Raw genomic sequence first — 27745 nt, forward strand, 5'->3', positions numbered from 1 at the left:
GTTTTATCGATCACCCAGCCTGAGGCACTCTGTTATAGAGCCCACGTGGGCTAAGCTGATGCCCCTCCACCTCTCTGTTAGCGTCTGCCCAAACTGGGAGCCCTCAGGGCAATTGTCCGCCTGCTGCTCCCAGGACCTGGCTTTTTGGTACTCGTGACAGCCTGGAGGACAGGCTCCCAGTGTCCTTCAGGAGCACTGGCGCCTTCTCGGTTCTATGTGAAACGGCCCTCGGCAGCTCCCGGGGCCAGTAGTACAAAGCCGAATTTCCAGGCATGGCATGAAGGCATTCCAGCGCCGGGCTTCCTTTCCTGTGGCCTTCTGGTCCAGGTGCCCTCGAGCGAGCGTGTTCCCACCCAGGCAGACGCCAGGCACCTCAACCCTGCACTCTGATATCCCACCCTCCACGTGCGTCCCCTTCCTTCCTTTGGACCACAGTCTGACTTGGGTAAAGCGTGCCTGCTCCTGGCCCATGGCTTTTGCCTTGAGTGTTTACATATAACCTCCGCCCATTTCAAAATACCCAACATTTTCATCACCTCCGCCTTGCTGAGTCACGTGGGCTCCTGGAGGTGGGACTGAACCGCACGCCGGCCTCTTTCAAACTCTACCACGAGGGCGGTGAGCCTCCTGGAGGCAACTGCACACAGCGCGCTGCAGTCACAGCTTTTGGTTTTTCAGATCTTCCTCGGCGGCACCGGCAGAGCCACCTCAGTTGGAAGAAAGAACACCAGGGCTCCCGCGCCTTCCCAGCTTCGGCCGCAGTGGCGTCTGGCAGAACTCCTCACAGGACCGCAGCAGGACGCCAGCACCGCGGTCCAGGACGGAACGTCTTCAGGAGGGCACGGAGGCCACCGTCCCTCAGGGCCTCTGCTGCTCCCTGGCCTTCCAGGACGCCCACTGCTACCCCTGGACCTGCGGCTGCTCCGCTTTGTACCCCCTGCTCTACTGCACTGCTGCCTCCCCCGCAGAGGTCGGTGCTGGCCGCACACTCGGGCGCTCGGCCGCAGGGTGTGTGGTGGCCGCACCTTTCATCACCTGGTGATGACCTCTGGGTCTCCTCTGCCCAAGTGCAGCCTCTTCTCACTTTTGGCGGGGATTTGTATGAGGTCCCGCCCAGCCTTCTGCTCACAGCCACCACGTGTCCGTAAGTCTCAAGGGGGCCACTGGTGGACAGCACGCCGCTGGTTCTTGTTTCCAAACAGACATTCAGCCGCTCTGTCCCTTGTGATTGGCGAGTTTAATCCACATACACTTCGGTTATTGACGGGTAAGGACTTGCGGTTGCCATTTGAACTGTTTTTCGTTTCTTTTGTGGTTCTCTGTTTCCTTCTGGCTGCTCTCCGGGGTGAGCTAGAGATTTTTTGTAGGGACACACTTTGAATCTTTTCTGGGTTGGGTCTGAGGGTGGGTCTGCAGTGCCGGGTGCAGGCACTCAGGCCTGCGGTGAGGTCAGTGTGCCCTTCTCTCCGACCCCACAGGGAGGCCCCCGCAGGCCTTGGTCCTGCGATGCGTGGGCGTGGGGAGGGGTGACCCGGAAGGCCTGCCTTTCCCTCCTGCTCCCTCTAGAGCGTTGTGTGCTGTGGCCTCTCACCGGGTGCTGCGCCCTCTCGTCTGGATTCCAGGCTCCTGGAAGGTCGCCTGCCTGCGGGTGGTTGTTCATCAGTGTTCCTGAGGGGAGGGTGGACGGACTCCTTTTCTGACACTGTGCCCCACTCAGGGACATCGGCATGGACAACAGCACACCCTTGAATATTTGCTGTCCCGCAGGTCAGAATCTGGCTGTGGCCAGCACAGATCCTTGGAGTGCTATCTTCCATATTCCCTGGGCACCTGGCCTTCGGTGCCTCATAGATACGTGCTGACTGAAATAAAAAGGTGTCTGTCCCCATGATGTGATTCTGGATCTCAATTCACAGGAGAAGGTAGGACAGACCATGAGCAAAGCTCACTAACCCGCAATGAGAAAGATGATGACCAAGAGAAGCAGGCTGGGGACCTGCCTTCCCCGAGAGACCTGGCACTGGAATGTGGCCGCGCATCATGAGCTGAGGCTGGAGGAGGAGAGGAGGCTCTGGGTGTTGTGGATTGCACCTGAGGCCGCACTGACATACCAAGACACCCCTCAGTCTACAGGACCAATCTGCACAGGCTCCAGATGTGACAGATTAGGACTCACTCGTGTGGGAAGGGTGACAGTGGAGCAGGAGACAGATATGCAGTCTGCACTTGGGCCCTTCCAGGAGCTAGAGACAGTGGGTGACAAAACAAGACTGGCACTGGACCATTCTGGATACTGGATGGACTCTGGTCAAGCCACCCTCCTGGAAAGCGCTGGATACTACTGACAGGTTCGGTCCCTCTACTCCTCCCGCTTCGTCTTTCCTCTGGCTTGTGGTCTTCCCACGGAGCGGGCAGAGTGCGGGGTGAACTCCAGCTGATGGAATTGAATCCCGCCCCATTCCGCCTCCCGGTTCAGCCCTGGGTGGCCTGGACTGGGGTTTTGGGTGTGGTTGCTCTGCAGTTCCATGGTCACTGTCAGCCTCTTGGAGCACCCGACATCCTCGGCGACAGCACCAGCCCTGGTGTCGTGGTGAGGTCGGTGCCGGACGCAGGAGATGAGAGGGCCACTGGCAGGGAGGGCGAGGCTGGTGAGGCTGGGGAAGCAGGGAAGTTGCTCCGCCGGAGGGTCCAGCTTCACTTCTCGCTCATCTGGCTGGATTTCCATGTCTAGTCATTGAAATGCGGCCGCATCTGCAGATCTGGAAGACGTGCCTGGAGCCAGGGGTGCACCCTCCTGGCCTTCACCAGGGGCGCGGACCTCATGGGGCCGCCGTGTGCAGGAAGCTCAGCTGCCCCCAGAGTTCGCTGTGGAACCAGTACAACACGAGCCAGGAGGGTTGTCCTGGGGCCACGGGCCTGGGGCTGGCAAGAACTGACATGGGTGTGGCTGGCTCTGTGGAGGATGCGAGGAGGGACTGCGTATGTCCCTCAGCCAGTGACCCTGGAGGAGCTGTCAGAGTCCCCGCTGCAGGGCCCCACACCCATGCCCCTGGGGGTGACATCCTGGCTTCTGCCTCAAGTACGCTGGCCCCTGGGGCAGGATGGTCTCTGGGATGAGGGTGAAGCAGGGGACTGTTGGGGGCTATGCCATGCGGACTGCGCCGGGATGGTGCCAGGCAGCCAGCCAGAGGTTGCTTTGATCACATCTGCGGTGAGGAGGTTGATTAACATAAGCTCACCCAGGTGATTTGTCATTGGCCGCATCCAATCAAGTCCACGCACACAACGCGCACAGGTGTTCCCAGTGCTCCTGACTGCCTGCTCGTTCTGACTTTTACCATGATTGGGCAGCTAGCTCCTTGCCTGATCTTTGCATAATTGGCGTCAGCCCTACCCTTCACCTCCTGGAGGGGATATAAGCTGGCTCTCCTCGAGCGCCGGGGTTCGAGGTTGGAGGCCCCAGGTTCGAGGTTCCGGTTCACCGGTTTCCTGAATCTACAATAAATGGTTCCCAATTCAAGGGCCTCGCTACTCTTCTGTCTCCTGCGCCAAATTGACTCCGCTGGACAGCGTCAGGGGACCAAGTGCATGGACTTCCAATACTCTGGCCCAGGAGGCTGCTCCAAACCACCTTGAGACAGGGGGGTTCTGACCTGTTCTGACCCCTCCCGCCAAGCCTGCCCATCGCTACTGGACACCCTCAGAGCCCACCTCCAGGGGGAGGGGACAGGGCATTTGGGGCATGCACTCTGGCTCCTCCGGGAGCTCTTGTCCTGCCCACGGGGCTGGAAGGACCTGACGTGCCCTGGCGAGGGCTGAGGTCAGGTGCAGCCTGGGTGTGAGTCCTGGGGCCAAGGGGCATCCACTGAACTTACCAGAGGAGGGCATGCTGCCTCTCGAGGGGTCTCGGGGACAGCCACCGGCTCTGCAGGCAGCCCACCCGGACGCGCCGCTGCGCAGGCAGGGCCTCCTCCTGTCCCCGACGTGCCACCCCCCGGCCCACGCAGTGACACTCGCCGCACACCTTTTTCCCTTTCTTTCCTGCTTTGATGGGGAGCTCCATTTCTTTGTTCACAGCGAGTTTTAAGTTTTTTAGCTCCTGTCGCATCAGCTCGTCCACCTGTGTGAATTCAGAACACACCACTTTTAAGTGACCTCGCATGTCTGGTGGTTTTCTTTGTGAAATTTAAAAACTGCTTCCCAGCTGTGGGGTGGCCATGGACAGACACCTGGCCAGAAGCAAAGTGACCGCAGCAGATGCGGGGCAGCCGTACCTGCAGCCTTATCTCCGCCTCCACTTCCTTCCGTTTCTCCTTCTTGATCAGCTCTTCGTCATAGTCCTGGGGGAAATTCCGAGATTCGTCTTTGTTCATCCACATGTCTATACTCCAGAAGGGTAAGGAGAAGACAATGAGAAGACTTCAAGGTGACAGGCCCTATTTTTGTAACATGTTGTATCACTTTTATTATCTACCGAAGTGCGAGAGGTTATATTGCCCTTGCTCTTGCCAGTGATGGACCCTCCCCCTGGCTGGCAGACTGGCCCAGTGCAGGAACTGCTTTATCCTGACCCACAATGTTATTTCTTGAATTACTTTTTGGATGTTTTGAAATCACACATATTTAAACTTCCCTCCTGCCTTATCCTGGTGGTTTAGGAGGCTGGATCCTGAGAAAGGTGACCCAAGAGAAAAAAAGGATGACTTGTATCACTTAGGGAAGTTGAAGCAGAACTTGTTTCTCAGGAGGGAATTCCAAACGGAGGTGGAGGAGGAAGAATGGTATAAGCTCCAATAGGGGCTTATTAGGAGGGACCACCTGCTGGAGGTAGCAGTGAGACCTCTCCCTGGGCATCTGGATTCAGATTGTGAAGGAGACTTGCTGGAACTTCCTACCCGGCAGCCGCCACCTGGTTCAGCTACTCCCCAGAAATCAGCTTAAGGCCGACCTACAAATTGAGAAGGCAACTGAGGGCATGGGGGGCGGGGCACAGGAAGAGGCTGCCCAGCCTCCACGAAGGCTGCAGCCTGGGGAACAGCAGTCTGCAGACCTCCATCTGGAGGCAGATGGAGGCTTGCCAGCTCTGGTCTCCCCTCCAGTGGCGCTCACATCCTGCAGCTTGTTGACTGCGAAGGAAGAGGCAGCCCTTGACCCCAGGGTCTAGACAGAAACATGCATCTGGCTGCTGCACAGAACCTGGCTTGTTAGAGGAGAAGACCCAGAGTAGAGGAGGCGCCTCAAGATGGATGGAGGCCAAGCCCAAGAGAAGGGCAAGGTCAGTTCTCTCAACCAATTGGAGGAGCGGGGTTAGCCAAAGGGACAGGCAGTGAAGGCAGAAGGGACAGGACGCTGTGTGACCTAGGGAAGCTGGTTCCCTAGAGAGACAAAAATTCCCTCAGGCATGATAGTCCAGTGCAAGGGGCTACAAGTGCCATGATGTGGTGGATGCCTGGCTTGGGGCCTGGTGGAGACCCCTCCTACCACCTGCTGCTGTTGACAGAGGTGACAAACACATTTCCTTTCCTGAGGGATGGACACGTGCCGCCCTCATAGCACCGGAGCGAGGCTGAGATAGAATGAACCGCGTAAAGTTCCCTGTCAGCCCCACCCGGTCGCTGCCACTGCAGAGAGCACAGCACCTGGCCTAGGTGTGGCTCGCCTGGATGGCCAGCGTCCATGGGGAAAGGCACCACGCAGGATGTGTGCTGGCTGTCAGTGGACCCACTCAGCAGGCAGCTGCAGGAAGAGGGACAGAGGTGCAGCTCCGGTCTTTAATGTGTGGGTGGACCCAGAGGCCAGCAGGAGGATCATGGAGGTGGCACTGGCCATCACCACGCACAGCCGAGGCAGCCCACCTTACTTCCTGGACAGACTCTGGCAGGGTGGGCCAGTAGGTGGTGATGGACCCCAGCCTGTCTGGATCCCTCAGCGCTGTGAGGGTTGCTCGCTGACACCTCTCTGTCACCAAACACGAGACTGAGCCTCCTGGGATCCAAGATGCAGGGGCAGGATTCGAAAATGATGCTGCTGGAAGGACCCAAAGTCCTTCTAGAACAGAATGCCTAGTGTGGACGTGGACGAAACTGACAAAAAATAAACCACCCAAGTGCTAGCACATCACAGGAGTTCCCTGTTGCAGCAGCCACGAGAGGTGGCCGGCGAGCGGAGCGTGCTGGGGGGGGGGGGGGATCCTGCCTCCATGAGTCTGCAGTCCTCTGCGGGCCTGCAGGGGCGAGGCTGAAGTTCAAGAGGGTCATCATCCAGACCAAGGGGGTGACCAGCTTCAACTGAGGTGTGGGATCCAAAGGGGAGAAGAACCGAGCAGGACGGAGGGGGGAGTGTGCCTGCAGATGGCTGGAAGGCCTGGGCTGAGCTTGTGTTCTTGTAAATAATCCTTCCAGGGAGCCAGCTAGGGTCAGGGGCAGAAAAGTCACGTGTAAACTATCCACGACATTCTGTTGATGCAAAAAAATCCTGTTAGTGATATGCAAAAGTTTCTTCTTCAGCCAAAATCCCCACAGAGTGTGCACTTTGGTTAGCTAGCAAGGTCCACCATTGCAGCCCCGGCTGGTGGGGCCCTCGTCTGAAGATAGGTGCTTCCATAAGTAAGTACGTTTCTGAGACATACATTTCTTTAACGTAGCTTAAAATGTGGGACACGTTAGATCGTAGGAATAATGGATGCTTCCTTTATGTTTTTAAAAGCACAAACTTTCCCTTCAAAAACACTACAAAAGGTCTCAATGTGTTAGAATGCCCTATTTTACTAGTAATATGTCTTTTCAAGCAGGTTTTCCCCTGGAGGATTACTGAATCTTCCACAACAGCAAAATCCACCTGTCACGTTAAAGCATTTTAAAGCAAAATGGCTTTGTAATTTACAGGGAGCTACTTTTCTTTTTCACTGGATACACTAAAATCTGGGAACAACTCATTCAATATTAAAAGGAATGCAGAATACTTAACAGAAGGGGAACCACGACATGATTATTTATGTCCAAACAGTGGCAAGTAACACATTCTTGGGCTGGAGTTGCAGATAGGTTTTTAAGATGAAGCACCACATAGAAGCTTTTTCCTATTTCCCCCCAGACGGTCTCAATGGTTGGGTTTTCCACCGAGACTTTGCTTTTCTCATGACACTTTTGCACAGGGCATTTTTCAATCCCTTTAAGAATTTCATGGGCATTTATAATTGCAGGAAGCTAAGCACGACCCTCCAGGGCAGCCACTGGCCCACCGGCTTTTATCCCAAGATGTGAAAAGCAGGCCAGGGCCAGCTCACACTGGGGAGAGTGGCACAGGAGGCCCGGGGTTAATCTGAGTGATTAAAATGCTAATGTCTTACTTGAAAAGGAAAACCTTTGATTTTAAAGAAAAGAATTTAAGATGAAGAGATCTGATTTCTTTAGGTTACCAAAGACCTGGCAGATAACACATCCCGCGGCACCACGTCCAACTGGAGAAGTGGCCCTTCAGGCCCCTTCTGGAGGGACGCGACTTGGTTTCTCAGCCTTCTTGGAAAGAGGCTCGAGAGCCTTCCTGTGTGGCTAGCAGGCTGCAAGTTGGGATTCCCATGGGAATGGCAGAGTTTCCCCAAACTGACTCTTGCTTTTTGTCAGAGTGAAGCGCGCACACTAACACATTCAGAGTAGGAAAGGATGATCCAAGCACTTCCCACCGTCGTCCTGGGATCCGCTGCAGATGACCTTCATTCCCTGTTCACCCTTTCACTCGAGGACAGGTGGGAGGGGCCGTGCGGGGTGCAGCCACGGCCTGGTGCTGCTCTCAGAGCAGGCGGGAAAGTGAGGGTCCTGCGGGGATGTGGCACCTGCTGCAGGAAGCCCCGGGTGGTCCCCGGCACCGATTCCAGAGGCGCTGGGCAAGCCAGGCAGGGTGGGCTCCCCTTTCGCTGGGCCCCAGAGAAGCCCTTCCTGCAGGGATGGGCACTGGGAGCACGGGGGACAGAGTGCACTGCAGTGGGGGAGTGCGGGCCCAGCTTCCGGAGCCCTCTGGCTGGTCCTTGGTTTCTCCGATGTACACACCACGTGCTCCCAGGTTCCTTCCTGACTTGCTAGGAGGTGGTGGCAGAGGCCGCTGGCTGCCCTTTATCCTTGGCCCTTGTTGTCTCCACAGTTGCCTCCGAGAAGGGAGCCGGGCCTTCCAAACCCTGAGTGAGCCCAGCTGCATTCAGACACACAGGGCCCCTGCAGCTTCCCAGGGCCACCTGAGGACTGGTGCCCCCAAAATGAGGGAGTGACAAGAAAGCTGGACAGCAGCAGGATGTCCCCAAGGGCACGGGAAGGCCAAGGCCAAGATTGCACGGCAGCTCCCAGGGGAACCCTCTGGGAGGCAGAGAGATCCTGAGCCAGAGAACGAAGCCCATGGGGCTGGTCAAGGCCCAGACAGCCAGGTGCAAAGCATGTTCTGAGAGCGTCCTTCTGTTGATGACCTACCCGAGGGCCAGGGGAGCCTCCACCAGGCCCCAGGCCTGCAGCGCTCTTGCTGGCCAGATCCACCAGATGTCCCTGCTGTCACCTCCTTCACACTGAATGCCCAGCTCGTGCCACCTCTTGCTTCCCACCCTACTGCAGCATGCAACACTGCAAACAGGCTGTGCAGGGGCACCTTCAGATCTCAGGCTCATTCACCCTGATAGGCTGAAGACCCTTCAGTGCTTGCTGAGAGGCCAAGAGGGAGCAGACGTGGGCCAGCAACTGACTTGCTTGGCACTGTACTGTGCTGAGAGCTGTTGAGGTCTCAGCCCTGGCTGGCCAGGGGCCTCCCAGCCGTCCCCTTGAGGGTACAGCCACGTGTCTGGGCACTCAGTCAATGACAGCTGACCCCCTTTGACCTCCTTCTTCCCTATGAAAGCAGATGTCACGGTGCTGTGGCTTTACCTCAGGTGGCACTGGGTGAAGTGTGGTGTCCTTCTTGGAACTCCTGGTCTATGAGAGACCTCAGGTGACACAGGGACATTTTTATCTCGTGAAACTACCATATGAAACCTAAAACTATATTGCATTGTTACTCAGGAGTAGACATGGTTCACTGAGTTGAAAACCTTGAATCAATTTGAAAAATATACCTATATTTAAAAAAATCTATTTAAAAAATATAGAGATATGTATCAGTGGCAGTACCAGTGCTGTCCAGATGGGACTGGGAAGGGGGACGTGACTAAGGTTTGGAAATAGTCTTATCAGCATTTTTCAGGGATTTCCACCACAGTGCTAACGCCCACGTCAGGCTGACAGGTCATTCTGCATCGGGCCTTATCCTGAGGGTGGAGAGAACTCAAGGAACTGGGTAAGCGTTCCAGCAAATTAGAAAAGAAAGATCTGGAAGAACAACTCAGCTCGGGCAGATTCTGGACATACTAACTATGTTGACCAACCGTGGGGAGAGCTGCGTCAGAATTCAGCCCGTGTCTTGGTCTAATCGCAGCCGACACTCACTGTGCACATGGTATGGATTTCCTCAGCGTAAACGATCTAGGAAATACTTTTCTTCCCTCCACTAAGCAGAAGACCGAGGGGTTCAGGAAACCCGACAGAAGTTCTGAACATGTTCTCACCCTACGTGCATCTCGCTCGAACACCAACGACATGCCTCTAAGCCACCAGAAGGAGCTTGAGACAGACAGGAACCCTGGTGGCCAGCGGCTGGCTGCCTCTGGTGGCTGCGCCCTTGGTCTTGCCAAGTGCTCAGGCAGGCCAGGGTACTAGGTGGCCAGGGTGCTAGGTCTCCAGACTGACCTTTGTATAAGTTATTTCCTTCCTCCATGGAAGGGAGGAAGACACTTGGTGACATTTTCCACTCCTCCTCTTCTTCCTGTTTGGAGCAGAACGATGCGTTTGTTAATTGCAGGCGTAGTTTACCTGTCAAGACCAGACAGTGAAAGGTACAGATGAGGTGGTGCTGGACAGTGGCTTGTCGTGAAGGTCCCTCCTGGTCACCAGGGCAACTCCGCTGTTGGCCACCATGAACAGAGACTGCTGTGTCCACAACAGGGCACAGATGGCCAGGCTCAGAGGGGTGTCCCCTGCCTCTACTGCTGTCCCTCCTCAGGGTCTCCCAGCCCTCCGTGTGGCCCGTCTTGTAAAGACTGGAGCCCTGGGTGGCTGAAGGCTGAATCCTTCCCCATCCCTTTGACAGTCTCCCAGCTGGCTGGGAGCTGTCTCCATCCTGTGATCTACGGTGTCACTTGTCGGTTCGAGGCTTCCACAAGAACAAGAACTGCTCCTTCCTCTTGCTCACTTGAACCCTCGAGCCTGGAAACCAGTCTTCCCCGCTGGGCCCAGCTTCCTTCTGGAGCCCGGTCTCACCAGCCTCTGCGGCCCAGGCCCACCCTGTGCCCGAGCGCCTGGCCCGGCCCTCCGCGGCTCCTGCGCCGACGGTGTGTGGGGACTGGACCCCGCCACCACCTGCACAGGAGCGCGTGGATCCGAGCCCCAGGTTACGGCAGTCTCCACCCCTAGGCCACCAAGTCCCCCTGCTCCCAATTGTGAGGACCGTGGGGCATCGTTTACACCACACCAGGAGTCAGGTCAGGGTGACCAGTGCATGGCCATCGCCAACCTCAGAGGGCAAAAGGACACACTGGTCCCCACTGTGCCTGTGAGGAGCTTCTCACCGCACTCCACGCCTTAGGGGAGCAGACCCTGTGGCAATGTGGGACGGTGCCACCACTGCTGTGGCCTGTGACTCAGCCTTGGCGGCCCTGCCAGCGTCGGGGCCTGGGTGCAGCGGCCACCCACAGCGCACCCACACGCCCTGGGCTGTGCAGCATGTGCCCGGGGCCCACACCTTTCCCCTTCTTCCTCCCATCCCAGATGCTGCCTGTTCTGCCTCCTACACTTTGCTTTCTGGGGACCTCTCCCCTCTGTTTGGGCCCTTTGCTCCCAAATGCCAACTCAGTCCATCTGCCATAAGGGGCTCGGGAGCAGATCCAACCCGGTTTCCTTCCTTCCTTTGAAGCCCCACAAAGAGGTCCATGTGGGAGCCCCTCAGGGCCCTGGTCCCCACAGGACAGGGTCCAAGCCCTGCAGCAGGCCTCGCCAGCCCTCCTGAGATGACACCCAGACCAAGTCCCACCTGCTTCTACCACCTGCACAAGCCACCCCCCACCCTGAGGCAGCTGCAGCCACACCCAGAAGGCCTCCAAGAAGGTGCAACGATGTGCTCTTTTCTGCTTCCTGTCCTTCCTCCTGCTGCCCCTCTGCCTGAAAGGCTGCCCTCCTCTAAGTCTTTTTGACAATTTTGGCCTTGGAGAGGCCTCCTCTCCCCGGAGGAACCTCTCCCATGGCCGCCTGGCCCCAGCCCCCTTCCTTCCTGTGATCATCTTCCATTCCCACTGGATAGAGCGCCTTACAGCCCTGCGGTCTCGCACCTCTGCCTGTGCGCAAGGAATGCCCAGCACCTCGGAACTACTTCCACCTGACTGCAGGTTCCATCACAGGACGTGACAGGCATGGCTAGTAGGAAAGGGTGTTGCGAGAAAACACTTCATACTCATGCGTGCATGAAGAAACTTCTGGAAGATAACGCCAACATGTTAATGATGATTAACCTCAAGTGAGGGGTTCCAAGTGATCTTTAGTTATTATTATTATTTTAACTACTTAAAAACTGAGAGAGTTAACTTTGTCACCTTGACTGAATCACGAGATGCCTAGCTATCTGGCTAGACACTGTTTCTGGGTATGTCATGAGGCTGCTTCTGGAATAGGTTAGCATTTGAACAGTGAACTGAGGGACCTGGACAGTCCTCCCCAGTGAGGGCAGCATGTTCTGATCCCTGGAGCACTGCAGGGAACCCAAAGGTGGAGGAAGGTCCCCTGGAGCCTGGCTGCCTGGGCCGGGACACAGTCTCACCTACCCTCAGTGCCCCTGAGTCTCAGGTCATGGACTACACCACTGGCTTTCGGGCCTCCAGGGTGCAGATGGCAGGTGGTGGGCTCGTGGGCCTCCCTGGTTGCACAGGTTGAGGGCTTTCTCTCTCACACATCCCTCTCCTGGCGGTTCTCTTCCCTGTTTCTCTGGAGAGCAGTGACTAACACAGTAACTCTCCGTTTCAGCGTTGAGTGCGTGTTGCTTGCTGGTCAAAATCATGCATTGCTAATTGGGTGGCGAGGTGAGTCTGGGGCAGGGCCTGGGAAATGGTGCCTCAGGCAGCCCAGGAACACAGGGAGAGTGTCCTTCCTTATTTCTTAGTTATCATGGAAGGGAATCTCTCTCATCTCTCTGGACATTGGCACCTGGGTCAGCAGGGGAAGGTGAGAGCTGCCCACCTGCTACATCTGGGTCTGACCCTGGTGGCATGGCTGTGGGCGGGCATTGGACCACTGAGTCCTGGGCAGCCCCTGCCCTGCGTGTCTTTCCCTCCCTCCCGCTCGCAGGTGCCTGGCCGTTCACAGCCAAGCAGGGCCAGAGCATTGCTCGCCCTCCTTCACCCCTGGTCTTCTCCAGCCCTGCATCCTATGTCTCTGCTTGCTGAGAAAGTGGGGGCCCTTTGGACAGAATGGCTTCCCCTTCTCCACCCCCGGCAGCTCCTCTGCTCCTCCTGCACTGCCATCCAAGGAGAAAGCTGCCCTTCCTTTACGTGGCACCATGTCCCTCCTGCCCTGCTCCCAGGACCTCCTTCCCGCCCTCCCCTCCTCCAGTTCCCGATGTCACTGGTCCCTTTGTGGTTTCTTGGAAGAGCAGCCCCTCCTCTGCCCCTTGGCCCTGCTCCTGCCTGCCTCACCTGCTCTGCGCCTTCCCCCGGCTCCCCACCTCCTCGGGCCTCCAGCACACAGTCACCTGGCTCTGCAGTTCTGACCCTAGAAGGCCTCCCTCCTCACCCAGCCTCCTGGCTTTGCCTCCACCACATCCTCAGCTCCCCCTGCTCACAGGGATGGGCAGGAGGAGAGCCTTCCTGTTCTTGCAGAAATTCACGCACCTGGGCAAGGACACCGGGACTCCAGGGTGCTAAGTGTCATCCTGCTCCCTGGGCTGTTCCTGGCCCCTCGCTGGTAACACCCTGTCTCCTGCCCCAGCACAGAAACGCCGCCCAGATTCTCCACTGAGGCCACAGGGGTTCCCCACGCACACCACCTGGTCCTCCCGAGCCTCCTGGACAGGCACGTGCCGAGCCTACACCACCAGTCTCAATCTCCCTGCTGTGTCCCCAGCTTGTGGCTGGAGCGGACACTTCTAGAGCCAGCTCCGCTGCCCCTCACCTTGCCACGCTCCACTGAAACACCTGGACCCGCCTCAGCACCACGGACTCCCCCAGCACCGTCGTCGGGCAGGGCTCTTCCCGATGCCCCTCAGGTCTTCACCTGGGCTACCCCTTCCTCCGCAGCTATCCAAGCAGAGTTCAGGGCCTCCTGGCTACTGCCTTAGACTGCAGATGGCAGCAGAGGGGCAGGGGCCTTGGCTAAAGGCGTCTACGCTTGTCCCCAAGAGGAAATGGTGCCTCCTGGTCACATGGCGGCCACAGAACTGTGGGCAGGGCAGACTTGGCCTAAGAGCGTGGACCCCCAGAGACCTCCTAACTGACGTCCCATGTCTTCCACAGAGCCTCCAGTGCCTGCAGGCCACCGATCTCTTCTTCACGTGCAGTCTCTTCTTCCTGTGGCCCCTCTGCGTGACCAAGTGCGTCCTTTCTCTCGGCGGCTTGTTACGGGAGAAAGACTCCTTAACAGAGAAAGCTCACACGCCTTTCTCCCAGAGAGTGCAGCACCACATACAAGTTCATGCACCATTCTGGGGGTCCACCCCCTAGGGTCTCTGTTCCCTGGAGAGGACCCCATTTTTTCAATAGCTCAAGTGCTCAGCCTCCACCTTCTCCATACGACCCTGCTACTGCATTGCAGTGGGCACAGAAGACGCCCGATCCGCCTCTGGGGCCAAGGGCCTGGAGGGGAGGCACTGAGGTCAGACAGCCGGGTGGCCCCACAGCTGAATGAGAACTTGCAAAGGTAACTGTGCAGTGCACAGGTCCAAGGATTGTAGCACTAGTTGCATCACTTCTTTGGGCTGCAGTGAATTTTGAGAAGACGCCAGCTCTCATGTGATCAACCGTGTGTTACGTTCCAAGCAATTCCAAATGGTTTAATATGTGACTTGAAAAAAAAAAAGAGAAAACATTTGCAAGAATGGACTTCACAGTGTTCCATTACTGACTGCCAGGCAAATGGAAGGCCTCTGGTACTGAAGGCATGTCTGCAGAGACCTTTAGAGGTCTGCAAAGAACATCCTGGAAGGGACTCTCACAAAGCCCTCCCATCTGCAATCCTTAATAATTTTGAGTTAAAACCAAGGATCCCATGAAAGCTATTTTTTTACCGTCACATTTTGAGAATTCTTTCTCTATGATACATGCTAGTCCTTGGTCACACAGACAGTTTGCAAATGTTTCCTCCCAGTCTGCAGCTTGTCTTTTCACCCTCTTCATTGGGTCATTCACAGAGCAAAAGGTCTGAATTTGATGAGGTCCGATTTGTCAAGTTGTGCTTTCGGGAATCCTACGTTTGGTGTCCTGGGTCCTTGAAGGCGGTTTTCTCTTGTTCCTCTCAAGGCCTCGTGGCTTTACCTTTAAGTCCTTGATACATCCGGAGTTGATACGTGCACGAGATGCGAGGTTTAAGTAAAGGTTCATTTTCTTGCCTTGGGATGAGAGACTAAGTTCTGGAAGCTCTGTGTGAATGTGTTTATTGTGCCTTTGTTTTTCCTGCTCAGGAGCTGAAAGCTGAAGATGAAGATGTGTGGGTGGAGCTCTTTGGTCCCCTCCTTCACCATCTCGGCCTGGAGAGTCTCCAGATCGAGATAAGGAGTTGAAAACTTTTGATTTTAAACATTGAATTGCTTTGCTAAGCTTCTTGATGCGATGATCAAGGGACTGCAAGATTCCTAGTCACAGACACTTTATGTTAAAATGCTGTGTGCAACCGCAGAGATCCCAACATGATGGCCACCCCGCTCGTTCTCACTCCTCCATCCCCACAATACGCTGGACCTTCAGAGGCATGGCTTCGTCCTGAGATTCAGCTGAGTACCCCGACGTACTCACGGCTCTTTTTGCATGTGTAATACACCCCCCAACCCCGCCACCTACCACCATATCAGGCTTATCTATAACCATCTCATGGACTTGTGGAGCTTTTAACTTTCTACTTTTGTCATATTTTGGAAAGATGATCTTTTTTATTCAAATTAGTTAGCTGAAGAGATAATTCTATCAGTCTTTTTACTTGAGCTCTTTCCACACTTTCTGACTGGTGATCAACAATCATCAATTACAAAATCACCTCGAGAACAGTTCCACAGTCGGGCTTCTGTGCCAGGGCAGTGGCAGGTGAGCCAGGGCAGGTGTGCCAGGGCAGGGGCAGGTGAACCAGGGCAGGGGCTGCTGTGCCAGGGCAGTGGCAGGTGAGCCAGGGCAGGTGTGCCAGGGCAGTGGCAGGTGAGCCAGGGCAGGGGCTGCTGTGCCAGGGCAGGGGCAGGTGAGCCAGGGCAGGGGCTGCTGTGCCAGGACAGGGGCAGGTGAGCCAGGGCAGGGGCTGTTGTGCCAGGGCAGGGGCAGGTGAGCCAGGGCAGGGGTTGCTGTGCCAGGGCAGGGGCAGGTGAGCCAGGGCAGGGGCAGGTGAGCCGGCTCTATGCAAGGTCAGCAGAACTCCTGTCTCCTGTGTCTCGCCAGCCGGTTGTGAAGACTAACAGATGTCTTTTTCTACAGGTCAAAATACAAATCCCCACACAAGAATTGGAATAGCTGGTCTCAGAAATGATTCTAGAAACTCTACAAACGATTATAGAATAACTTTAAAGAGTCCACCGAAAATATAATTTGATCTCCAAAAAGTTTGGTAACATGATTTAAATGCTTCATTTTCATTAGAGAGCACCAGTTCTTCTCTTAATAATCACCTGTCCCTTTGTAGATCTGTACTTTCCATGAATATGCTAATTTTAAAGTAATTCTGAAGGATTGCCCCTCCATTTGTGAGTACTTCATAAATGCTGATGCTCTTCAACTTTGCTTTTGTCTTAAACTGTTCATCATTAATTGAGCCTTTAATAGCTAGTTAATAAAATCCCTTCACCCGCCAATGGCCACATTGCATGGCTGATAATCTCAGATTTTTATGGAGCAAGTTTCACTAACAGTGAATTCTTAATCTGCAAGCGTAAAGTCCCTCATGCATATTTAGAGGAAAAGATGCTTACAATAAAATTGAAATTTTTCCAATTTTCCTTATTTGTAGGTGCTTCAAAATCATCTTGCAGCATGAGAAGAGGGTTCTAGAAGTTAACTCTTATTGTCCTTTCCCCTCTGGAGCAAGTGAGAACTCTGGCCCAGGCAGGACAGTAGGGCATGGGTGGTCTCACCCATGGGTGGTTTTCCCTGGAAACCCTTAGAGAATCAGGCCAGTGGCCTAATGGGAACATCCCCTGTAGGGAGCGGTGAGGGAAGCAGCCCTGGGCGGACGGAGAAGCTGAACTCCGTGCAGTTGCGAGACAGCCTCAGATAACCCTCAGTTGTCCAGCTGGCAGGCATGAGACCTGGGTTTTGGTGACGTCACATGCCCGTCCTTGGATGCCGGCCACTGCAGGAGGGGCAAGGCCCATGGGGGAGGAATGGAGCTGGGTGATGTTGGCACTGGCCTTCTGGGAGCCAGGAAGTCTGCGCCGTGGTCCTGAGAGAGCACCAAGGGCATCTGCTACCATGGCGTGGGTTGTGCCCCACATGAGCAGTAAGGGCTGTCTCTTCTTTTGTTCACGCAGTGGAACAGTAATGGGATGTGGCTAAAGAAAGCAGCAGACACAAACGAGGCAGATGCACAAACGAGGGCTTGCTGCTGTCAGTGCAGGGGAGCCCCAAGGGGAGAGGACCATGTCCTCCAGCTGGGCAGCCTCTGTTACGCCACCTGCGATTCCCCTCAGTGCTTGACAAGGATTCCGCTGAGTAATAAATATGTTTGCAAAGTCTCATCTCATTGGGAACTTGGATTGTGGGCTTTCCTTCCTTGCTTGCTTAATATGTGTAGGTTTACTATTAACGTTTTATGTGTTTTCCCTGAAAATAGGGGTCTTAACAGAACCAGGGTTAGAACATAAAAATCAGACTTCTAATGGAACAGTGATTTCACATTTACTCATTTGCTATGAAACTCTGAGTAACCAAGAGTGCTATGAGAAAATACAAAAACAGATTCCAGCTGCCAATCCCCTGTTGACTACTCTCAGATGACCTGAAACACGTAGGCAAATAATTCCAACCATATCAGGAAGGAATAACAGGAACAGAAGAAATAAAGTGTTCCTCAATGTTAATTTCACACAGGATAAGATGATAACATATATGTTAGCTCAAAATGTCTAGCATTGATTAACTACAGCAGTAGTCACATAACTGACGTTTATTCAACCCTACTGAACTTGCTTTAACCTTTATGATCAGTTAAATATTAATATGTCTTATTGTTTAGTTATAGGTTATCACAAGTAAACAATTACTAGAATAATTAGAATACTTCATTGTCTAGTCTGGTAATGATCATACAAAATATTTTTGTTTTTTCTCCTTGTGACTTTTTCCTGTTCTGAAAAAACATGTGTAACTGCCTGTATAAAAAGCTGGCTGGGAAAAATAAAATTTAGAACTTAGCATCCATTCCTTGAGTTTGTGTTCCTTTGTTCACCACCTCGCCGACCCTACTCCATCACCTATGACCACCACGACCCCTGCTAGGGCTGGACCCTGGCAAGCCTCGGTCATGCCAGGGGCTTTGGAATGTGCTGGACCTTGTCCCCACTGTCCAGCTTGGGTCTGTGTACGTGCTGGGCACTGTCAGTTTATGTCCACCTTCTCCTTTCTTCTCCTGCTCACATGTCCTTGGTCCAGGCTTTTCTCCCACTGTTACTTGGCACCAGGGTTCCCAGGCACAGTTGGCCGGCTGCCTAGTTGCTTCTCCCACAGGGAAATCTGAGTGTTGGCTGCTATCACATCTAGGAACATGAGAAGCGAGACCGCGGCTGCTTGAGCCACAGCTGGGCCTCTGCCTCTATGCAGGGTCACCGAGGATCACGACTTTTAGGGATCCAGTGTTCTGGGACCACACCTTTGGGCCCACTCTTGGAGGTGAAGCGGATGACGCTTTTGGTCAGCTGCGAGGCAGCACTAGTGTGCAGTAAACTCTTGCTTGAACACTGGCACATGTAGGACGGTACCATCTTGAAGCGTGAGCTCCATTTCCCCGACGGAGTTCAGGCCCCTCGCCAGCCCGGGAACGCAACGGCCCTCCCACCTGCTCGGAGATGAAGCCCCTCCGACAACCCTGGCAAGGTCGCAGCAGCTGACAGGCCGCACCCTTGCTCCCAGCCCAGCAGGCAGGCCCTGGTGGCACCGTGTGGACTCTGACTTCCTCTGGACCGTAAGAAAGGAACACTTGTGCTAAAGCACATCACAGACGTCACTGCGAGTGACGGATTTCAATGGATGTGCGTGGGTTAGACTAGACACGGTTATTCTGCTTTTCCAGAGGTTGCTTGGTTTGCAAGGCAATTTTCCCTTCTCTCTACTACTCTATCTTTGAGGAAAGACAGAGGGGTAGTTTGTTTTGCGGAATGGAAATTCAAAGCTGTGCGACGTATCTGAGTTGTGAACCCACTATTCATCCTGAGAGGTATTTTGAAGTCATAGGAAAGATGGCAACTGAATGTCCATCAACCAAACACAAAATGGAGCCGGCAGATGGAATGATCTCCCTGGGAAATGAGTGCTGCGGTCTCAAGAGAGTTCACGTTGACCGGAGGCTCCAAGGGGGCACTGAAGGGAAAACCAAACCAAACTTCTGAACCCCCAACTCTTTACCTTGGGTTTCTCCTTGATGATTTTCTTTCCCTTCTCCTTTTTCTTTTTCTTTCCCTTCGTCTTTTTCTTTTTGCTCTTTTCCTCCTCTACTTGGTTTGCAACGATATCCTCGATTACCTGGAAAACAACCCAGAATCATCACAGCGTTCAGGCAGCAGTGGAGAGAGCTGCTCCCCTGCCTGAAGTGACTTTGCTGCAGGACCCTTCTCTGCCTGCTCTGGGCCTGGGATGGCCGTGTGGGTGGGGTGGGGAGGCCCACCCACCGTCTACCTGACCTGGATTTGTTGGAGGGAGGCACAGTGGGGGCCCAGAGGGTAGATGGACAGAGGCTGCACATTCTGAGTCCAGGTCCCTGCCTCCTTCAGGGTTAACCTGGTCCCAGGGGCCCCATAAACACCAGACATCTCGGGTTCCTTGACGTCCAGCATCGGCTGGCCATGCCAGCCCTGCCTGGAGCTGAGGATGCTGCTTCCAGCCTGGACCCTGATGGTGACAGCTGTCTCATAATATCCCCCCCTTTCCATCAATTCTCTGAGTTTTATTCATTCACCCAAGATATACTTCATATTTCCTATAAAATTTAATATTCGTGCTCAAAAGCCCCTCAATCACACGTTATATAGGACTGACACTATTGGAGGATGCGGACAGGTCTGTAAAAGGTCATGCAACTCAGGTGGTATGACACGAGTTCATTGGGCCATCTCTTTGCCATTGGGAGCTGTGAATGCTGGAGACACCAGGGTGACCATGGCAGGAGGCCCCTTGCTTGGCTGCCGGGCTCTGCTCACCACTGGTCCTGACTGAGACCAGCCGGGAGACTTCTCTGAGGTGCTTCCCCAGCTCCAGAGAGAAGCCAACACTCCCATACGAAGCAGTAATGGTATGCCAGGCACAGTTCTGAGGGCCTCACAAAGCTGAGCTCGTTTACTGCGGACACGCCAGGGGTAGTGCTGGTATGGCCAGTTTATAAATAAGGGGGATAGGATGAAAAGAGTCCAGGGACTTGGTCAGTACGTAGCTGAATGGGTGCTAACTTGGATCAATTTCATAATGTAGATGGAAAAGAGACAAGATGCTTCTAGAAGGATTTTATTCTATGGAATGAAATGCATAGTTAATTAAAAGTGTGTGATCTACAGTTTTCAGAAACTTATGTATGTAGTTCAAATATAAAGAACAGCAGGAAATGACCCACTCCAAATTTGGTACAATGGTTACCTCTGAAGAAAGAGGTATGCCACTAAAATAACTGGACTTGAGGAGGTAAGACAAAGATTATTCCAGTTTACCTCCTGTATATTATGCTAAACCATCTTCCTGGGGGTGACCTCTACTTGATTATGCCTTGTCAGTGGCTTCCCAAAGTGCTGAAGGTTATTTTGTAGGATTGTACTGTTGATATTTAACTATATTGTTCTTAGGGGTTTAGTTTTAATGGTTTAAAGTATAAAAAGTAACTTTATCATTGTATTAATCAGCTTTCCATTACTGTAACAAATATCTGGGATGATCAAATTAAAAAGAGGAAAGGTTTATTCTGGCTATCAGCATGATCAGCTGACCCCATTGTTTTGGGGCCTGTGATGAGGCAGTATATCTTTTATTTAGAGACAAGGTCTCTTAGTGCCTTGCTTTTGCTGAGGCTGGCTTTGAACTCACAATCCTCCTGCCTCCCGAGTCACTGGGATTACAGGTGTGCGTCACTGTGCCCGGCTTTTATTTCTTAAAAGTGAAAAGCTAGATCAAGAGCATGTTCCGCTGTGACACTGTCCTGTGTTGGACCAATTTACACTTTCACCAGCGTGAAGGAAGGGGCTCCCCTCCAGGTCCTTGCTGCCTATCACAGTTTGCTTTATGTCAGCCACATGGTGAAAAATGAGCCACCTTATAGTTGTTTCAGATGTTTTTTTGAAGTCAATACTGAGTTGATTTTGCTCATGCTCCTTAATTGTGCAAAACCTTCCAGAATCAGATGTACACTTTCACAGTCATGTGTGTGCACGCATGTGCACAAATACTTGCAATGAGTTCGCAGACAAGAAATTATTTTTCTAATTCATAAAGAACTCCTATAGCTCTACAAATCTGGCCAGTGCCTGTTTTCTTTAAGTGTAATTTTACTGTGGCACATTTTACATATCCTATAGTCACCCATTCCAAGTGTACAGTTCAATAATCTTTCAGCAAGTTTATCAGGTTGTGTAACCATCACCGTAAGTCACTTTTAGAATGTTTCCATCCCCCCAGAAGGATCCCTCCATCTCCCCGGTCCTGACCTCTGCCTGCCCTCTTTCCCAGGCAAGCACTAGCCTGCTTTCTGTCGCTACAGACTTTGCTTTCTCTGAACCTTCTGCACGACGGACGCAGACGATTCAGTCTGCTCTTCCCAGCTCCTTTCTCTCCATGGTGCTTGGGAGGCTCACCTCCTTTGTAGTGGACATCAGCTGTGTGTTCCTCTTTATTACCAAATAATATTCCACTGCGTGTCTGTGCCCGCCTGTCCTATCCATGTACCCCCTGATGGGCACTGAGGCTGCTTCTCCTATAGGAAGGAGCGCACCAATACCAGGGCACGTCAGTAGCCCTCCTCGAGGATGGCCAGGTAACTGGCAAAGGCCTTGATACCCAGGGGCAGCCGACAGCAGTGACTCCTGGGGAAGTGGAGGGGAGCCCTGCTGGCTAAAGAGGGACCTGTGTGTCCACCCGAGGCCCAGCAGGCACGTGGGGACAGGCTGGCTGCAGGGTGGGCAGGGAGCCCTGACCTGCAGCTTGGTTCCACTGCGACACTCTGCTTCAAGCTATTTAATTCCCTGTTCGAGAACATAAGGCGGGTCTCTTCTGTGCCAGTGCCAAAAATGGGGTGCCTGCAATCTCCATGCTGGGGGCCAGCCGATGAGGGCACATGGGCCAGACTGGCCTGCTGCCCACTTTTGAAATGAAGTTTCCCTGGCGCATGGCCATGCCTGTTCATTCACATATCGTCTCGTCTCTGGCTGCCAAGTAGCAATGGCAGAGAATGTTTGTTTCATGGCCTCAAGTATTTAATACCTGACCCTTTATGGAAAAAAATTGGTTGACTTCTGATCTATAGCAATTTGCCTTATTATTTTCTTTAGCATAAATTCCTTGAATAGCATTTATGAGCCAAACAGTATCCACATGAGAAATTTTTGATGTCCCCTTGGTACATGTTCCTTAAAAAGTACCCTGCTGGTTCCTGCATCCACCAGCAGTGTAGGAAAGTGACTCTTCCCACACACACACCAACTTCTTCCTTCTTCACTGCTGTGTTTTTTAATTAGAGAATTATAGCTATTCACAGAAGCTGGGTTCATTCTGGTGACATCAAGCATCTGCAGAATTTGATGAACTCGGTTTCAGTCCCTGTCCCCCCCCACTACCCCTCCTCCATTCTACTGATCTTCCTTTCACTCATTTGTCTCTTTACTTATTTTTGGTGGGTACATTCTACATAAATGTAAGGGTGGAGCTGCCTGTGGCGCACCACATGTGCACACGATCTGGTTCTGTTAGACTCACTCTGCCTCTCCTCCCTCCCCTCCTCCCTCCTCTCAACCTTCGTCTGCTCCACAGACCTTCCTTGTATCTTTATGAGATATGATTCCCCTTATTTCGCCCTAGCTTCTGCAGATGAGAGAAGACACTGGACCCGTCTTTCGAGTCTGGCTCATTTCACTCAGCGTGATGTTCTCCAGTTCCATCCATTTACCAGCAAATGCCACAATTCATTCTTCTCTATGGTTGAGTGAAACTCCATTGTGCACCCATACCACGTTTTCTTAATCTGTTCGACTACTGACAGGCATGTAGGCTGGTCCCATAATTTGGCTGTTGTGAACTGTGCTGCTACAAACACTGATGTGACTGTATCACTATAGTTTGCTGATTTTAGTTCTTTTGGATAAATACCAAGGAGTGGGCTCGCACACTGACTTCTCATCTCCATTTAAATGTTCACCAATTGTGCAGGTAAAGAGATACAGCAAAATTATTTTACATTTAAATGTCTCTGCTAGTGAATTTAAAAATTTTTTAAAAATTCTGTGAATAGTCTCTGACTTCTTTTCTTCTGGAACATTCAGTTTTCTTCTTATTTTCTGATAACCCTTTAAATATGAATGCTGCCCATCATCCCATACAACTCAAGTTCTTTCCTTAGTGATATGACTGGAACTGCATTTAGGATTTGGGCTTTGCCCTTTGAGTTTCACGTAGACAGATGCTCTGGTCTGTTTTTCTGGCTGATTCTCCTGCAGTGACATGCTTCTAGATCATTCCGCTCTCTCTGATTGTTAAATATTCCAACATTTTTCTGTAAATTCAAGGTCTAATATCCCACGTAAATATTAATGCATCTGAAATTTACTGTGTGTGTAAGGGAGGTCAGGACCCACGTGATCGTGCCAAATGGTGAGCCATGGATCCCAGTGTTGTCTGGTGAGAAGTCCTTCCTTCCCTGCTGCTACGTTACGGGGCCCGGTGTCTGTCTGACTCCATATCTGGGACGCAGGATTTGCTGAAGGAGGTGGGCTGCTCTTCTTCTTGTTGCCATCCTCTGTCTGCTCTTTCCCTAGTACTGTGGTACTTGAGTACTTTAGGATTTTTTGATTGATCCCTACAACACACGTTCCTCCCCAACATCCTAGTTAAAAAAAAATTGGGTATTTCCATGCAGTTTTCCAGATAAACGTGAAAATGAATGTGTCAATATAAAAATCACTTTGATTTTGATTGAAGCTGCATCATTCGCATAGAAATGGTGGGAAGGTACTGTGCATTTGTACATCCCGAGCCCTTCTCCGCCGGGTGACCCACCAACCTCTCCATCCCGTCTTCTTTCATGCCTTCAGTCAGCTTGTCAGTTGGTCCTGTACCGCTCTCGTCCAGTTTCTCAGCATGATTCCTTTATTCGTTTGGTATCAAGTCCTGATGGAGGGCCCCAGGGCTGGGGGAGAGCTGGCCACCAGCCAGTGGCCTGAGACGCAAGGGGCACAGCGGGTGGATGGCTGGCAGCGAGGTCTGGGGATGGGCAGGCTGGGAAGGAGCTGTGCCTGAAAGGCAGGCAGGGACCTGCACAGAGGGCACCTGAGCCAGGCTGCTCAGACGTCACCCCAGAAACGGGCTTCACGTCAACACATCTCCTCCAGGATGGGCCGGGAGAAGGATGAATCGCTTCGCAACCACTCTGAAGGGCCAGGCGTTGAGGCCAGCCCGGAGCACATCCGGGTCAGCGCTGGCGGGAAGGGACCCGACCTGAGGGCACCGCCACCCCACTGACCCTAAAGGACTCTGGTCCTGAGAGAGCCACAGCAAGCAAATCCGTACCTGTTCTGGGGTCTTGTCGGAGAAAATCACAGCGGACCCTCCTTCCTCCACGTTGGGGTACTCGGGAAATGAGCCCGTCAAGCTCCTGTGCAGAGAGGGAGGCAGGTTACAGCAGGAACGCGACCCGTTCCCTCGGGGGCACCCGGCCTGCGTAGGTTCACGCGAGCCCTGGTGGGGTCCTGGGACAGAGGGCCGGACAGCGTGTCTCTGAGGGCGGAGGTGGCCTTCAGGGACAGAATCCGCTCCAGCGGACCCATCGGTCCGAGACAAACCTCTCGCTACGAGAGGTGGTGCTTTCCTTCCTGCTCCTTCCCTTTTCTTTTCTTTTTAGTGCTAAGATGCTCTGGGCTGGAGTTAGGATGAGGCGGCCGCAGAAACCGTGGCTTCCTGCTTGCAGTTGAGGACAAGCCCCCAGCCTGAGCCCCGGCAGGGGGAGCCGTGCGGATCACACGCTCCTTGGCGTCAGGACCGCCATGCGCGAGGGCTGGGCAGCCCGAGGCCTGTGCTCCACAGGTTCCATGGGGTACTTTTCTTTATAACCACATAATTTCTACACTTAGAAAGCAGACTTTGAAATTTAAAGTTGAGGATTTCTGAAGGAATATGTGGTTAACATTTCTAAGAGAAATGACTTTGACTGGAGTGTCCCATCCACTCTACACACAGGAAGAGAGGACCTGCCGAGTTAGTTCCATTAATTCACAGATGTGGGAACACTAAGGGTGGGGGACCGAGCTGAGAATCACCTGTGGGGGGCGGGGGGCTCAAACTTCTGGCTGTAAGGAGCGCTTGACTAAGCTTGACTTCTCTTGGGGGGGGTGGTACCGGGGATTGGACTCAGGGTAACTTGACCACTGAGCCACATCCCCAGCCCGACTTTGTATTTCATTTAGAAACAGGGTCTCACTGAGTGGCTTAGTACCTCACCATTGCTGAGGCTGGCTTTGAACTCATGATCCTCCTGCCTCAGCCTCCCAAGCCACTGGGATTACAGGCGTGTGCCATGGCACCGAGCACTAAGCTTAATTTTTGAGCATTGCAAGGAACTCTTGTTCCTCTAAGTTACCGATCTTGATGATACTTGCTGTATCAGGTATTTAAACTTAGAAATTCCCAAAACATATTTTTAATTCACTAAAAAATAATAAGCCCATTGTATGTTGGCACAAATCACACTTTTATAAATAATAAATACATTTACCAAAGCAAAAAATGATTAATGAGGAGAGCTGCACTGTTTGGATCTTTTTGAGTCTAGTTAGCATCTAGGCTTGTTGGAGTCGCTGACGCTCATTCCTCTGTCTTCCAGTCTGCTGCTCCTGCTGGAGCACGGGAGGGAAATCTGGCCCCACGGAGGTAGAAGGAAAAGGCAGGAGGGCCCTAAGCAGCCTGGCGGAGACCTGCACAGCACCTCGACAGCGCTGGGCTCCTCCAGGCTCTGGCCTGGACCAGAGAGCTCACCGAGAACCCGCCCTCCCATGTCCAGGTGGACAGGTTTTCCTGCATGTGGAACAGGCCCACCTGGCACCCAGGTGTACTTCTTTTTTTTTTTTCTTTCTTTCTTTCTTTTTTAAATTTATTTTTATTGTAAACAAATGGGATACATGTTGTTTCTGTTTGTACATGGAGTAACAGCATACCATTTGCATATTCATACATTTACATAGGGTAATGATGTTTGATTCATTCCGTTATCTTTTTCCTTCCCCCCCACCCCTCCCACCTCTCCTTTCCCTCTATGCAGTCCCTCCTTCCTCCATTCTTGCCCCCCTCCCACCCCCCATTACGTGTCATCATCTGCTTATCAATGAAATCATTCCTCTTTTGGATTTTTGAGATTGGCTTATCTCACTTAACATGATATTCTCCAATTTCATCCATTTGCCTGCAAATGCCGTAATTTTATTATTCTTTATAGCTGAGTAATATTCCATTGTATATATATACCACATTCATCAATCGAAGGGCATCTAGGTTGGTTCCATAGTCTGGCTATTGTGAATTGAGCAGCTATGAACATTGATGTGGCTGCATCTCTGAAGTATGCTGATTTTAAGTCCTTTGGGTATAGGCCAAGGAGTGGGATAGCTGGGTCAAATGGTAGGTCCATTCCAAGTTTTCTAAGGAATCTCCACACTGCTTTCCAGAGTGGCTGCACTAATTTGCAACCCCACCAGCAATGTATGAGTGTACCTTTTCCCCCACATCCTCACCAACACCTATTGTTGCTTGTATTCTTGATAATCGCCATTCTAATTGGGGTGAGATGGACTCTTAGTGTAGTTTTGATTGCATTTCTCTTATTACTAAAGATGGTGAACATTTTTTCATATGTTTGTTGATTGCTTGTAGATCTTCTGTGAAGTGTCTGTTCATATCTTTAACCCATTTGTGATTGGGTTATTTGTATTCTTGGTGTAGAGTTTTTTTGAATTCTTTATATATTCTGGAAATTAGTGCTCTATCTGAAGTATGAGAGGCAAAGATATTCTCCCACTCTGTAGGCTCTCTCTTGGCATTGCTGATAGTTTCCTTTGCCGAGAGAAAGCTATTTAGTTTGAATCTCTCCCAGTTATTGATTCTTGCTTTTATTCTTGTGCTATGGGAGTCCTGTTAAGGAAGTCTGATTCTAAGCCAACAAGGTGAAGATTGGACCTACTTTTTCTTCTATAAGATGCAGGGTCTCTGATTCAAGGTCCTTGATCCACTGTGAGTTGAGTTTCTTGCAGGGTGAGAGATACGGGTTTAGTTTTCATTCTGTTGCATATGGATTTCCGTTTTACAAGCACCATTTGTTGAAGAGGCTATCTTTTCTCCATTGCATATTTTTGGCACCTTTCTCTAGTATGAGAAAACTGTATTTATTTGGATTTGTGTCTGTGTCCTCTATTCTGTACCATTGATCTATCTGTCTATTTTGGTGCCAATACCATGCTGTTTTGTTACTATTGCTTTGTAGTAGAGTTGAAGATCTGGTATTGCGATACCCCCTGCTTCACTCTTCCTGCTAAGGATTGCTTAGCTATTCTGGGTTTCTTATTCTTCCAGATGAATTTCATGACTGCTTGCTCTATTTCTGTAAGGTACAACATTGGGATTTTAATTGAATTGCATTGAATCTGTATAGCACTTTTGGTTAGTATGGCCATTTTGACAATATTAATTCTGCCTATCCAAGACACATGAAAGATCTTTCCATCTTCTAAGGTCTTCCTTAATTTCTTTCTTCAATGTTTTGTAGTTTTCATTGTAGAGATCTTTTACCTCTTTGGTTAGACTGATGCCCAAGTATTTTTTTTTTTTTGAGCCTATTGCAAATGGAGTTGTTTTCCTCATTTCCCTTTCAGCTGTTTCATCACTTGCGTATAAAAATGCTTTAGATTTATGCCATGTTGATTTTATAGCCTGCTATTTTTGCTGAATTCATTGATGAGGTCTAGAAGTTTTCTGGAGGAGGTTTTTGGGATCCCTTAAAATAGATCATGTCATCCACAAATAGTGAAGCTTAAGTTCCTCTTTTCCTATTGCGTATCCATT

The 27745-nt window shown here is 52.0% G+C and overlaps 1 protein-coding gene across 6 annotated transcripts in view; it reads right to left on the reverse strand.

Annotated features, from left to right (window-relative positions):
* LOC306656725 (dynein regulatory complex protein 11-like) overlaps positions 1–24716 on the reverse strand; it is a 68935-nt gene extending 44219 nt beyond the window's left edge. Inside the window, exons 1-5 of one of the 6 annotated variants that reach the window (XM_079132281.1) lie at positions 24209–24701; positions 18860–18976; positions 9759–9834; positions 4275–4381; positions 4025–4120 (exon numbers count right to left, since the gene is read on the reverse strand). In XM_079132281.1, coding sequence (XP_078988407.1) covers positions 4025–4120; positions 4275–4381; positions 9759–9813 — 258 coding nt within the window. In that variant the 5' untranslated portion in view covers positions 9814–9834; positions 18860–18976; positions 24209–24701. Of the gene's footprint in view, positions 1–4024; positions 4121–4274; positions 4382–9758; positions 9838–13223; positions 13352–18859; positions 18977–24208 lie in introns of those variants that run through there. The other 5 variants (XM_079132282.1, XM_079132285.1, XM_079132286.1 and 2 more) reach the window with 5 other exon arrangements.
* Positions 24717–27745: the final 3029 nt, after the last annotated feature.

The sequence above is a fragment of the Sciurus vulgaris genome, assembly GCF_902686455.1.
Source record: "Sciurus vulgaris genome assembly, chromosome: 3".
Classification (NCBI taxonomy): Eukaryota; Metazoa; Chordata; class Mammalia; order Rodentia; family Sciuridae; genus Sciurus; species Sciurus vulgaris.